The sequence below is a fragment of the Rhincodon typus genome, chromosome 14, assembly GCF_021869965.1.
Source record: "Rhincodon typus isolate 14 chromosome 14, sRhiTyp1.1, whole genome shotgun sequence".
Taxonomy (NCBI): domain Eukaryota; kingdom Metazoa; phylum Chordata; class Chondrichthyes; order Orectolobiformes; family Rhincodontidae; genus Rhincodon; species Rhincodon typus.
In genome coordinates this window covers 44,265,732-44,279,461 of record NC_063345.1, presented here as the reverse complement: position 1 = coordinate 44,279,461, position 13,730 = coordinate 44,265,732, and the positions used below count along the sequence as shown (strand labels likewise).

The following is a 13,730-nucleotide window of genomic DNA, read 5'->3' as shown; positions in this document are numbered from 1 at the left end:
TTTTCTCACCCCTGATAAATTTATACACCACTTATGGATTTTCCTTAATATTATCAGCCAGTGTGTTTTAATAATCCCTCTTCACTCTAAAAATTTCCTATTTAAATAATTGCTGCATTTTGTATATTCCTCAAGAACATCTGCTGTTTGGTGCTCTTGGTATATGTCATAAGTTTCCTTTTGTTCATTATTCAATCCTGTATGTCTCTTAACATCCAAGGTTTTCTGGACTTGTTACTCTTTACAGGAACATATTAGCCTTGCACTTTCACTACTAAAATGTTTTGCAAATCAGATGTACCTCGTTGTAGCTTCAGTGAGACTCTTTCTGGTCCTCACAAGCTTTTCTCTACCTTTTTTCCTCCTGTTTCTGGCTTCTTTAAGCTTTTAAAGTTGTTATGCTTGCTGTTACAGCTCTTCCACTGATGAAGATCTGTTTTTGCTGCAGCAGCGCCTAGTGTTCCAAGAGCTGACCAGATCTGTGCTGCTTTCAAAAATGCTGCTGAACTCTTCAACAGACACTTTTTTAATTAATACATGGGATGAAGGCGTCCCTAGCTAGGCAGCATTTATTACCCATCCTAATTGCCTAAAGGCCAGTTAAGAATCAACCACATTGCTGTGGGTCTGGAGTCACATGTAGGCCAGACCAGCTAAAGATGGCAGTTTCCTTCCCTAAAGGGCATGAGTGAGAATTCCACTGGCTGTTAAAGGGTTGTTTATGACTACATGAGGAGGGGTAAACTGTCTCTCCTCTCTTCAAACTTTTTGATTGAGCACAGCAAAGGTTTAAATTCCACTTAACACCAGGCTATATCTTTCTCAAATTAAATTTTATTGGAGCAGTAAGAAGCCAATTACAAGGTTTTCTTGAGCAAAAGATGAACAAGCTTATTGCTAACCCTGAGCCAGCCAAACAGAGGCAAGCTGACACCTAAAATTTGCCCCCAGTGAGGGATTGTGGCTGTTGGGACGGAGTGGGGGTGCTTCAGGGGTTGCAACTTCACTCCTGGTATAAAACTCAGCCCCTGGAGTGAAAGACAGAGGATTTATTTGTCATGACTCACACAGTGACAGACTGCATTTGTAGCATTAAGAATCAGGGTTCTGCACAGGGAGTTTGTGGAACTGCATTCTAAATTAATATGCAGAACCTCAAAGACAATATTCTCTGGATTATCTGAGCCTCAAACCTGGGTTAAGCAGAGGAGAGAATTAAACATGTGACTCAAAGAGTGCTGTGAGAAGACAATGTTACAGCTGATGAGACACTGGCACAGGTATTACCTAATAGGAGATGGCTCTGTTGTAATGGGCTCTACTTAAATGGATTAGGATCAGTGAATCATATAACTATGGGGGTGGATAGAGCTTTAAAAGAGGGGCAGAGGATCAGAAAAGGGACTGAAGAGAAAATTAGTGAAGGTACTCAAAGTACTCGGGGGGGGGGCGCAGTTTAATGATAATAATGCATAAGTTAATAAGGTCTAAGTAAATAATAGTAGTAAAAGAAATTAAAACAATTTATCTGAAAGAACAAAATGTTTTACCTATACAAACTAATGTAACAAATAAAGATAAATGTGTTTGATATATTCATCATTGCTGAATCATGGTTGCAAGGTAATCAACTTTGGACAAATTAAACTGACGAAGATAGCATGGAAAATAATTTTGGAGAAAATGTTCATGACTGCTTCCCACAATAATAAATTGTGGAACCAATTAGGGATAAAACTTTATACTACATCTGATACTGTACATTAAGGTGGGGTAATTAGTGTTCTTATAGTGAAAGATCTTTAGGGAGTCATATTAAAAGAGAATGACATACTAAGTCCAAAAGAAGAATCTTAAACTTAAAGATACGACAAGCGAGTTTTTAAGGTTGATTAGCTGAATAGACCAAATTCTATGGTGATAAATAAACAGCAGGAAATGTTTGAAGAAACTATGCAAAATTTTTAATGAAGATGCATTATGATAAAATCACAGACATGGTGAGAAAGATCAATCTGTAGTTTACGAGAATGTTAAGGATTGTTAAGGAATAACCATACAATGTTGCAAAAAGTTGATGAAAGTATATGAAAGGACAGAGTTAATGAGAAATATCTTCACTCAACGAGTTGTGAAACTTTGGAATTATCTACCCTAAGACTGAAGTGAATGCTCCATTGGTGAGTGTATTAAGGCCAAGATGAATACAATCATGGCTGATTGTTAGCCTCAATTCCACTTTCTTATCGTCTCACTATTTCTTATGATTCCCTGAAAGATCAAAAATCTAAACACTGGGGAGCAGACCCAATGGGCTGTATGGTCCAATTTTGCTCCTTTCCTCAGTGCTTTCATGTCAAGATGAGACTTGAGCGACAGTAGTTGCTACTGTGAGTGCGATGGAGGTGTGATGCTTTAAAAATTATGAGAAGCTGGCATTGTGTTGGGTACGAGATGTCCAAAGAGGATACATTTATTGACACTGACTACCCACGTGAGGTTGTTAAATTCCAAACTGCAGTATTTGACCTTTCTGGGCACCTACTCCAACTGCCTTGTGAGAGTGGTTTTTGCAGGTGTCCAAACTCAAGGTGGGACCATGATATCTTTCCATCTGCCAAAATGCAACTCTGCAGCTTCAATGCTATGGGGGATTAAAGGTTAAAAGTACCTAAGGTGTCAGAACTGTCACTAAATTCATTCAGGCGACATGGGTAGATGGATTTGTGTTTTATCCTCTCCATCTGAACAGATGCAGCATGGCGTGAATTATGGTCCCTGTGTCCAAAGACTGAGGCACAAGAATTTTGCTTTCACTAGCCAAGACTTAATAGTTGGAAAAAGAAGCTGATTTCACATGTTCTGGGAAAGTTTATAAGTTGAAGCAAGGGTTATAGCGACAGGCTGAGGCCATGAAGCAAAATATTAATGACAATCAAAGTAAACATAACAAATATAATGCAATCCTGTCATTTGAAATATTCATTTTTGATGACTTGTTTAAAGCTTATTAGGACCTGCAGTTACTGGGAAAAACAGAAATGCAAATTTCAGAACTTGGGAAATGTTGCCCCCCCGTACTCATGCAGCTAAAAGAAAGATTCTACTTAAATAGGTTACATGAACCATTGGGGAAGATTGTTTACAGTTGCTTCAACAGTCCAGAAATGACTTTTATCACATCTTGTTGTTAGTTTTAGTTTGTGTTTGATAAAACAGAATAAAAATAGAAGTGTTTTATTGTGATATTTGAACAAGTTAACACTCAATATACACTGGAACACAGACCATAATGCATCTCAACAACACGTATAACTACACATTTACTTCAGTGGGTAAAAGTTAACACAGAAGATGCAGGAAATCTGAAATAAAAACAGAAAGTATTGGAGGCACTCAGCATGTCTGGCAGCATCTATGGAGAAAGAAACTATGGAGAAAGAAATGTTTGAATTCCGACAGAGGGAGATAAGAATTTATCAGCATTGCTTCTAATTTCCATCCTCCCCTCACCTTCACCTGATCCACTGCTCACACATCCTTTCTTTCCTTGACTTCGCCATTTCCATTTCTGGAGATAGCCTGAAAAATTAATATCAAGTACAATACCACCAACTCCATTGCACTTTGAGTACACTTCCTCACATTCTGCTTCTTGCAAGGATTTCAATCTATTCTCCTAGTTCCTCTGTCCTCCCTCTGTGACACCCTGTTCCATTCCTCATTACTCCCAACATTTCCTCACTACCCCATGGCACATTCCCATGCAATCACACAAGGTTCAACTCTTGCCTATTCACCTCCTCCCTCCTCACTGTCCAAGAGCCCAAATACACCTTCCAGGTGAAGCCATGTTTTGCTAATACTTTCAATTTAGTCTATTGTATTCACTGTTCACAATGCAGTCTCCTTTATATTAGCAAGACGAAATACAGACTGGTGACCGCTTTGTAAAACATCTCTGTCTTGTGTGTAAGAATGATCCGGACCTTCCAGTTACTTGCCAATCCAATTGACCATCTTGCTCCAATACTAATACATCCACTCTGGGCCAGCTACAGTGCTTCAATGAAGCTCAACGCAAGCTGGAAGAGCAGCACTTCATTTTCTGCTTAGGCAATTTACATCCTTTAACACTCAATATCAATTTGCACAATTTCAGTGCATGACTTCTATCCTCTAATTTTCTTGTATCTCCCATGCTCCTCCAGCCATGTCTTGGTTGTGTCTTGTTGACTTTGCTGTCTGTGGAGCAGGCCCATTTTCTCCTTTTTGCACCTTCATTTGCTTTGGTTTTACACCTCTATTTCTCCTTTACCATGATTAGCACTGTCTTTGTCTTTTGCTTGGGGCACCCTCACCATCTGTTCCAATTGCATCTTCTCTCCCTCTGTCAGCAACATAAAAATCACCATTATCCAGCCCGTTGTAATTCTGTAAAAGAGTCATATCAGACATGAAACAAAAACAGAAATTGCTGGAAAAGCTCAGCAGTTCTGGCAGCATCTGTGGAGAGAAATCACAGTTAATGTTTCAGGTCCAGTGACCTTTTCACAGAACTCCCATATTAGGCTTGACACTGTTTTAAACTTAGTTCATGGGATGTGGGCAGTACTGGCAAGGCCAGCATTTATTGTACTCCCTAACTGCCCAAACAGCAGTTAAGAATGAACCACTTTGCTGTCAGTCTGGAGTTACATGTAGGCAAGAGCAGGTAATGATAGTAGACATTCTTCCCTAAAGGACTTCCTGACTCCACAGATGCTGCCAGACCTGCTGAGTTTCTCCAGCACTTCCTGTTCTTACAAACTTGACAGATTTTATTCCATACAAACTTAAAACAGTGAAGTCATGCGAGGAACAGAATGTCTTGTTGTTTCTCTGATACATCCCTGCCCAGTACAATAGGAGCGATTCATTCATGTCAGAAAGGAACAGAGATGTGCAGAAATCTTTCACCAATTTCAATAAATAAAAGAACATCCATTGTTCTCCACCATGCCATCCATCAAAGTGACAGTAATAATGTTACCGACATAAAAATCTGATTGAAACTGATGAGTTATAATTTAAAGTGACACCCTGGGCTCTAGGATGTTAACTGTTTGACCTATCCAACTTCTTCCAAAGATATTGAGGATAAAGAAAGTCATGAATCAATTTGAGTAGTCACCTGGTTATTTTAAAATACGTTTGTTTCTGTCTCCTTTGAGTTGATTTATGTAAGTGGAAGATCATTCCCATGTAGACTATTATAGATATACAATTGCCATATGAGAATCTTTGGTGTTGGTGATTTGAAATTAGAGACGACTTCTTATGGAGCACTGCATACTTTTCAATATTATCCTGAAGGAGATGAAAAGTTAATGAGATACATTACTCTCCTTACATCACAGATATCTGTTGCTGAGTCCACATCGGTCACTTTGTCAAAGTTGCTGAACCAGGTCAGGTATCTTCCTCATGTGTCTAAAGACAAAGGATAATAATTTCAGATGTCATGCAGAAAAAATACAATTTTTAAAAATTATGGCATTGGTGTGATGGACCGGGTATTGAAATAGATTTGAGATCTGTAATTGCAATTTCTACAATGTGAACTGAGCCAGGTGATTTGTTACTTCTGGTAAAAATATGTAATTTGGATTTGTATAAATACAGCTGTGGAACCCAAACCATAGTTATGAATTCAGTCATGAAAGCTAAGTTATAATATGTAACTTTAGTACGCATTAACGATCAGCTCTGAATTTAACATCTGATACTGTTGACTTTGACTTTTGGATGAATTTGGAGCCAATGTGATTAATATTTATAGCTGCAGACGATTAAACAGAAAACTATCTTAATTTTCCAAAATCTTGTTTGAAAACACAGGTAAAAGCTTTCAGAACTGTGAATGGTTAAGACAGTGAATGATAAACCAATTAATTTCTTTGAATATCATGGTTAAAGATAACCAGAATTAATGTTTACCTTCTTAACAGTTAATTTGTAAACCTAGCTGCAAGACAAATGTCTGATTTGTTTACTTTGTTGTTACAAGACAACTGTATTGCCAGATTTTTACAGACCTCCTGTTATAATTAAGTCTCAATAAATAACTCAATCAGCTTAAAAGAAACTATGCGTACAACTGCTTTGCTCCACTGAATAACTTTATTAAATTCCTGGCTGTGGTCACACTAAGATTAAATCCAGATTAAATCTAGAAATCTAGTTTATCTGAACATTGTGCCCATTCATCTATCTTGCAGCTTCAAGAAGATTAAATTTCACTGTCAAACAAGGAAAGGAGATATTACACCAATTTCAATTCACGTCCGTACTCCAGAGCTCAGAAGGAGAAAATTCAACCTGGAAAGTTGGCATAATGAGAACAAGATTACTCTAAAATATGCTGTCAACCATAATCCAATAGCTCAGCACTCACTGTTCTCTGATCATAAATCCAACATCAACAATAATAACCAGTTGTATTTTTGTAGTGGCTTTAACAGGAAATATTGCCAAGGCACTTCATGGAAATGTGATCAGACAACAGAATCTGATTGTCTTTTGCTTATTATTTATTACACTCTGAAATATGCTCCAATCTTTAATGGTGCTTTAGCCTGCAGCACCATCCAGAGATTCAAAATAACAAAAACTCACATTATTAAGTTCTGTTTCATTTTAAATAAGTAGGTACAATTCATTGAAATTTCTCAAGGATGTAATTAAGATCATTCCATTTTTTTTAGTTAGTTTTTAATTCTGGTACATCTTTTTATCAATTTGTTGGCCCTGACCTGATCTTTTATAACCAGATTTTTTTTAACGCATTTACTCCGTTACAATAAGCTTCACCTTGTGTGTCCAACATGTTGATGTGATGTGGCCGCTGTGTGGGTAATGAGAGTTAGCATGATTTCTGCTTTTGTGTGTTAGTCAGCCATGTGTGAGTAGCTCCATTGAACATAAGGATATAAGAGATAGGAGCAGGAGTGGGCTATTTGGCCTGTCAAGTCTGTCCCACCATTCTGCAAGATCTGCCACAGGCTTCAATTTCTCTTCCATGCCAACTCAGCATAATCATCAACTTCTTTATATTTCAAAAACCTATCTACCTGTACACTTTTCTCAAAGACTCTATGATTCCTCTTTAAATACTTTCAGTGATCTAGCCTCCACAGCTCTCTGGGATAGAGAATTCCAGATTTTGATGACCCCCTGAGAGAAGAAATTCCTCCCCATCTCAGTGTTAAATAAGTTTCCCTTATTCTGTGACTATGTCCCCTAGTTTGCGATTTCCCTCATTTTTGGAAACATCTTAACATCTACCCTGACTAGCTCACTCAGAATCTTGTATGTTTCAATGGTTTCACCCCTCATTCTCAATAAAGGCTTAATATGTTTAGCTGTTATCCTTCATCCTGCCTTATGGAATACTTCAGGAACATTGAAACCGAAGGGAGTGAAGCCCTGACACAAAACCTGGAATGAAGTGCAAAAGTAGACTGTCTAAATATGTAACTTTTTCTTCACCCCCTGCAACTAAGCTGGTGCTAAACATTATGCTTTTCATTCTTTGGGCTCAGCCGGGGAGGTTAAGAAGGTGACCTGAATCTTGGACGTCCCAGATCTTCACACATTTTACCCAGACTGTCCCAGAGAGGACACTCCAGTTTTACTGTGGAGTGTTAACATGAATGTAGCAGTTACACGTGATTAGCCCATGTCAACTGACACAGAGAATGGGTGAATGATGGCAGAGCTGGATATTGAACCTACAGCTGAGGAGTTTGGTAATGGTTATTGACTCACTTACCATGGACAACAATCAAGGTGCTGATGCTATACTACTGAAACCTGACAACCATGAGAAACTGGCACTCCTTCACTATCTGCATGAATTCCTCTCTCTCTGCTAGACAAATGGGCAGTCCTTCAGGAAATGCATGATGCAAAGATTATAACCCTGTATAGGAACAAGGATAACTGCAACAATTGCATAAACTATTAAGGCACCTCACTGCTCAAGTATTGTGGGGAAAAGGTGTCCATGTTGCAATTGTCAGGCTGTACATATTGGCAAAAACTGAGGCTAGCGAATCATGCACATTCTTAGTCTGCTGCCTTCCTCTGAGCAAATGAAACAATGACAGCCATGCCAGAGTGGGGCTCCTGGACCACACCATGTGATGAATAACACAGAGTTGACCACCACTTCTCACATCATCTTTAACAGAAGGCTGCTACAGAACTTGTACATGTATTAATACCTAACATAACTTTATTAGACTGGTGAGCAAGCGTTTCATCTAAAGTTTCGAATCTTCCCCATTTCTGAATACTGCTCAATTATGTGGCACTAATCAGGGAATTGTAGTGGGAACTTGGTGCCCTTTAATTCTGAAATGCTCATACTTTTCTTGTGTAATATACCCAATAGTTATTGGTGACACAATTTGCACACCAACTGGATATGACAAAGAAACATGAACTTTTCACTTGTTCTTCTACGTTGATGCTGACCACATCAAGCAGCCAGGCCAGTTTCAGTTCGGTTGAATTGTCTGCATGCCTCCATAGCCAAGACGTATAATGGGTAAAATAGAACAAAGAACTGTGGATGCTGGATATCTGAAACAAAGACAGGAATTGCAGAAGAAACTCAGCAGGTCACGCAGAATCCGTGAAGAGAAAGCACAGGTAACTTTAGAGCCCAGTTTTTTCAGAACTGGGGTTCTGAAGAAGGGTAATTGGACTTGAAAAGTTAAGTCTGCTTTCTGTCCACAGACGCTACCAGACATGCTGAGTTTCTCCAGCATTCTCTGTTTTTGTTTGTGATATAATAGGTAATATAACCTTAATAAAATGCAAACTATTAATATCCTTTAACTTACCTTTAAGCAGCACCATTTTAATTGATCAGTATGACAATAAGAAATTGTTTGTATTATTCATTTTACTTAGGTGACTGCCTGACTTGAAAGGTGAATTAAACAGTTGGAACTGTTTTATTTACAAAATTTCCACCTGCACAGTTTTACAGCCATAGTGTCTTCATTACCATTGGTGTAAATAGAACTAGGCAAGATTGTAAAGAAAACGCCTTCCAATGATCTGTGCTGGTCGAAAATGCATCATCAGATTTAAATCTGACCTATAGAATTACCAAATGAGCAATGTTTACTCACAGCCCTAATGAATTTGTTGATCTCAACCAAGTTCACAGTGGAGATCATAGAATTGCCTTCAGCATCCTTCGAACAGGGAACAAATTAGTGAGAGTCCTTGTTTTTGATCACTATTCAGCGACTCACACAGGAAATTCCATCAGCAAGTGGTAGCTAAACATTGGATCTAGCTTCTCCCTTTTTATCCTCTAAGCGTCTGGCTTGTGCCCTTTCAGGATTATGATTGCCTCTTACACATTCCCATGGTCAAGTCCCTTACTCACCTCACTATTTACATTCATATGTAAAGGATGGTCATTTGGAAAAACTCATCCAGGTTTCAGGTACTCAAGGAATTGTACCCTAACTGAATCAATACCTTCAGGAGAAGTTGGGAAGAAAGTTAGGGGGTAAAAATAAAAGGAAAACTTTGTTTTAATAAAGGTTTGCATATCTTTATTTTGTACTAGAAATTGGAACCTGTACAAAATACGTACATAAAAATGTTGAGCAAAAACACTCTAGCTAGGACATTGTACAATGATTAAGAAATAAAATGCAGCCTTGCCACACTAAGTCCCACTTGTCAATCAGTTTATTCCTCTCTAAATTGATCAACCTATTCTAATAGATGCCATGTAAAAACCTTCATCCTTATTTTTAAATCCCTCCTTAGCCTCACACCATCCTAACTCTGAAATCTTCTCCAACCCTAGGCCATCACACTGCACCTCCTAACTCAAAGGTATTTCATTCCTTTGACTTTAGTCTTTTGTAAGTCTCCCGTCCTTTATCCTAACCATGATGATTGAGGCTGTTTTCTTTGGAGAACTCTTCATTGTTCCCTTCTTTCCTTTAAAAACCTTCTCAAAACCTAGATCTTTCACCAAGCTGTTGCCCCCTCCCCCAATCTCTATAATGTTTGCTCGGAATTCACTTTACTCATGCATTATTCTCACATCTGAAGTGCTAAATTATTATTTGGGTTAAAGTTGTTCTAACAATACAAGTTGTTGAAATCGATTTAAATTTCTCCCTGGTGACACTTGCCTTGACCTCAAATTTCACAGACTAATACAACCCAACAATCTGGACCTTTTGAAACTGAAATGTGCCTGCACTTACCATTTAGTGTATTTGTTATGTAATAACTGACAGCACCGATTGCTGGACAGGACACTGGTAATTCACCTTCAGTCCCTCTTTCTGCACCAGGACTTTGGATCTCACTTGCTTCCCATTGACAGCGGGTGAAGGTGCATGTTGGGGAAATCCTGGCTTTTGCAGCACAGAAGAGCTGAAGAGCCTGCATTCTCACATCTTTTTGCCAATAGGAATAAATCAGCGGATTCATCAGAGAGTTACACAGACTAAGGAGCCAGAGGTAGTCTTCAATGGTTGTGTATAATTGGCACTTGGTGCAACATACTTGCACAGTAGTTGCAATGAAGAAGGGCGTCCATGCAACCATAAAACATCCGACAAGTATCCCAATGGTCCTGATCGCTTTGACATCTCGGATGTGACAGCGAGGTGGTGGAGCAGAGCTGAAGACTGTGCTCATTCGCTCACTTTCAAGGATTTGACGTGTATGGGAATATGCTATTTTGAGGATAACGCTGTAGAAGTAGACAAAGATTAATGAAGCAGGAAGAAAACAAGAGCAAAATACAATTATAATATACTTAGGATTGATGATTGAGAACAGGGTGCAGGCCCCATTATACTCAGCACGCTGTAGCTGCTGAATGATCACTGGCAGGAACCCAATTAAAAGTGCTACAGTCCAGAGGCACACAATGATTAACACCACCATTTTATCCAGCATCAGTCGGCAGTATTGTAAAGGTAGTTTTATAGCTAGGAAACGGTCAAATGCAACTGACACCATTGTTAATATAGAGGCAGCAGAGGGTGAGATTATAAGTGAAGTCCGTAATATGCACAACTCTCTGCTGGCGGTGAAATTCTGTCTGCTGAGTACTATAACAGCTGTTCCAAAGCAGGTAAATCCTAACAGCATGTCTGCGACTGCCAGGTTCAAGACGAAACACAAGCTAGCAGATCTGTTCTTCAGAATCATTAGGACCAGCACCACCACCACGACAGCATTGGAAATAATGATCAGCAATGAAAGCACTGTCACAATGCTACCAAAATGATTGACATCCATCGTTGAGAAGTTCAGTAAACAGATTCTGGAAAATAAACTGGAGTGCAGTCTACCATCGATGCAGATAGAACAGGAAGATACTAAAATTATAAGAACTAGTTTGCTGTAGGTATAGCATTACAATCAAACTCAGAGCACTGTCAAAGGTAACTTTTAAAGGTTAGTTTTCTTTCCTGATTCATTGATAGCCGTGTTTGTGTCATAATGAAGAGCAAAGTCTTGTTGATATGCAGCAATAAGACATTATCCACCTCTGCTTTTCATACGTTGCTAACCAACAAAGCATTATATGTGCTAGATGAGTCCTTTCATTCATCATATCATACTTCTGATTGCAAATGTAATCTAATATTGAGGGATTTTTAATTTTATCTTTTGTTGTTTATTGCCCAGTTTGCTAGATAGGGAACATTAAGAATTTCTGATTATAACTCACAAGCAATGCTTTGTGTTGAAACCAGTATATGCTTTCTGCTATCCTTCTGGGGCAATAAAAATTACCTCATGGTGAGTTTACTTAAGATTATCTTTATTGGTATAGGTAATCATCTCTCACAGAAATGAAGCACTATGATCTTGTATTGAGAAACCTAGGTGAAAGATTAAGGTCCATTTTGAGTAATTTATATCTAATAATAGAATAGAAGTAAATTTAACACCTCATCTTGAAAAAATGTCAAGATGACTTGATGGGGGAGAAGGTTTTGAGGTTGCTCTGTTGTTAATGTAGGCGCTGAGGGTTGTCATCATCATTATCATCATCACCTTCAGATGCAGTTGTGGTTGCAGGGTTAGGGCAAAATATTGTTAATCTAGAATTGGACAGTTGTGGTTCATCGTTTTCTGACAGTTTCTTGGAGGTTGGCTTAAAAAAGACATCCAGTTTTGCTGCTTTGCCGTTTTTTTTCTTTCAGGAAGAAGCTGTTCATAGGGTGCTAAATAAGATCTTATTCCATGAACTGCTACCCTGCTGCTTTCTGCATTGTAATTGTTGTCCTCTAAGAGCTGCAACAGCTGCTTAATTTCCCTCAGGATAGAAGATAAACAGAAGTGGAAAGCTCTCGTGATGTTGCATCCTGGACTTCATCTTCATCTCCAACTTCCACTTCCCTCTCAGCGACAAGTTGTTGTAGATCATGTAGAGAGGTCTTCACAGTGGGTCTCAAACAGGTCTTAAATATCCTCACTCCCCACTTCTTCATATACGACTTGCTTTGCAAATTCAACATGATGATCTTTGATTCTTGGGAGCTCCTCTGACAGATCAAAAGTTTTAAAATCTTGACAAACATCTGAGAGAAGTTTCTGGCAAACTGCATGCAGGCAGTCCTTAGAGACATTACCCCAGGCTTCCACAATAATGTCAATTGCATTCTTGATGTTAAAGCTCTTCCAAAATTGAAGAACACTGTCCTTATCCCCCTCAATGGCTGCAATCAGCTTCTTAAATGTGCACCTTAAATAACAAGCTTTAAAAGCTGCTATTGCACCCTGGTCCATGGGTTGAAGGAGAGCAGTTGGAATCAATGGAATCAAGTTCACATTTTAGAAATAGCGTTCCCCTATTCGTCAGTCACGTTATAGTCAATTTGCGTTGCCAGAACAGGCGTTATAGCAGAACCCCCTGTATTGAAAGGAATAACAGAGAAAATGAGATAAGTCAGAAAGTGAGAGAGGATTTGAAAGCAGAATCATAAAACAGTGGCAACCCATTTGTCATTCAAGCATGGTTTAACATTGTTGTGAACTATGGCTTTCTTTTAACTTGTACTTTATAGTCTTCCACCTGACCCCACCACTGTCCTTTTATAGATATTTTAAAATTAAACTGTACGGGCATTTTATGACTCATCTCTGAAGCAGGTGGGGCTTGAACACAGGCCTCCTGGTCCAGACATAGGGACACTAGGGCTACATAAGAAGAGCCCCATAGATAAGAGTATTTAGCATTTTTGGAGCTCAGGAGTAAGAAAATATGGTGTAGAGGGTCATTCATCACACTAGAATAATAGGATGTTATACAGCAGATGAAGGCTATTTGATTTAATAAGTTTGTGCCATATGTGGTATCTGGGCTATTCCCACTCTTCCCCTTCCACCTCAATTTCTTTTTGTACATAGTAACCAGAAAAAACAACTGACCAAAGGCTTTAAGACCAGAACAGGCTAAATAATTGGTAAATAAAGTGCAACACAAATAAATGTGTTAACATTTTAGGAGGACAAGTAGGGAAGAACAATGAAGTCTTTTATTACTTGCAAGGACCAAGTCCTGATGGGGTAGGGGAACAAATGGATATTCGAATAGAAAGACACCACACAGTAGAAATTGCACTAGAGGCTAGCAAGACCATCTTGAGAAAAAAACACAAAGAACCAAGCTTTATTTCTAG

At 38.7% G+C, this 13,730-nt stretch overlaps 1 protein-coding gene across 1 annotated transcript; it reads right to left on the bottom strand.

Annotated features, from left to right (window-relative positions):
• Positions 1–4,295: 4,295 nt before the first annotated feature.
• On the bottom strand, positions 4,296–11,337 carry LOC109933540 (glucose-dependent insulinotropic receptor). The gene is made up of 3 exons (XM_020532559.1): positions 10,290–11,337; positions 8,413–8,464; positions 4,296–4,434 (listed from the first exon to the last, which is right to left on the bottom strand). Exons 1-3 carry the CDS (start codon positions 11,335–11,337, stop codon positions 4,296–4,298), a joined length of 1,239 nt encoding a protein of 412 aa, XP_020388148.1.
• Between the last annotated feature and the right edge of the window lie 2,393 nt (positions 11,338–13,730).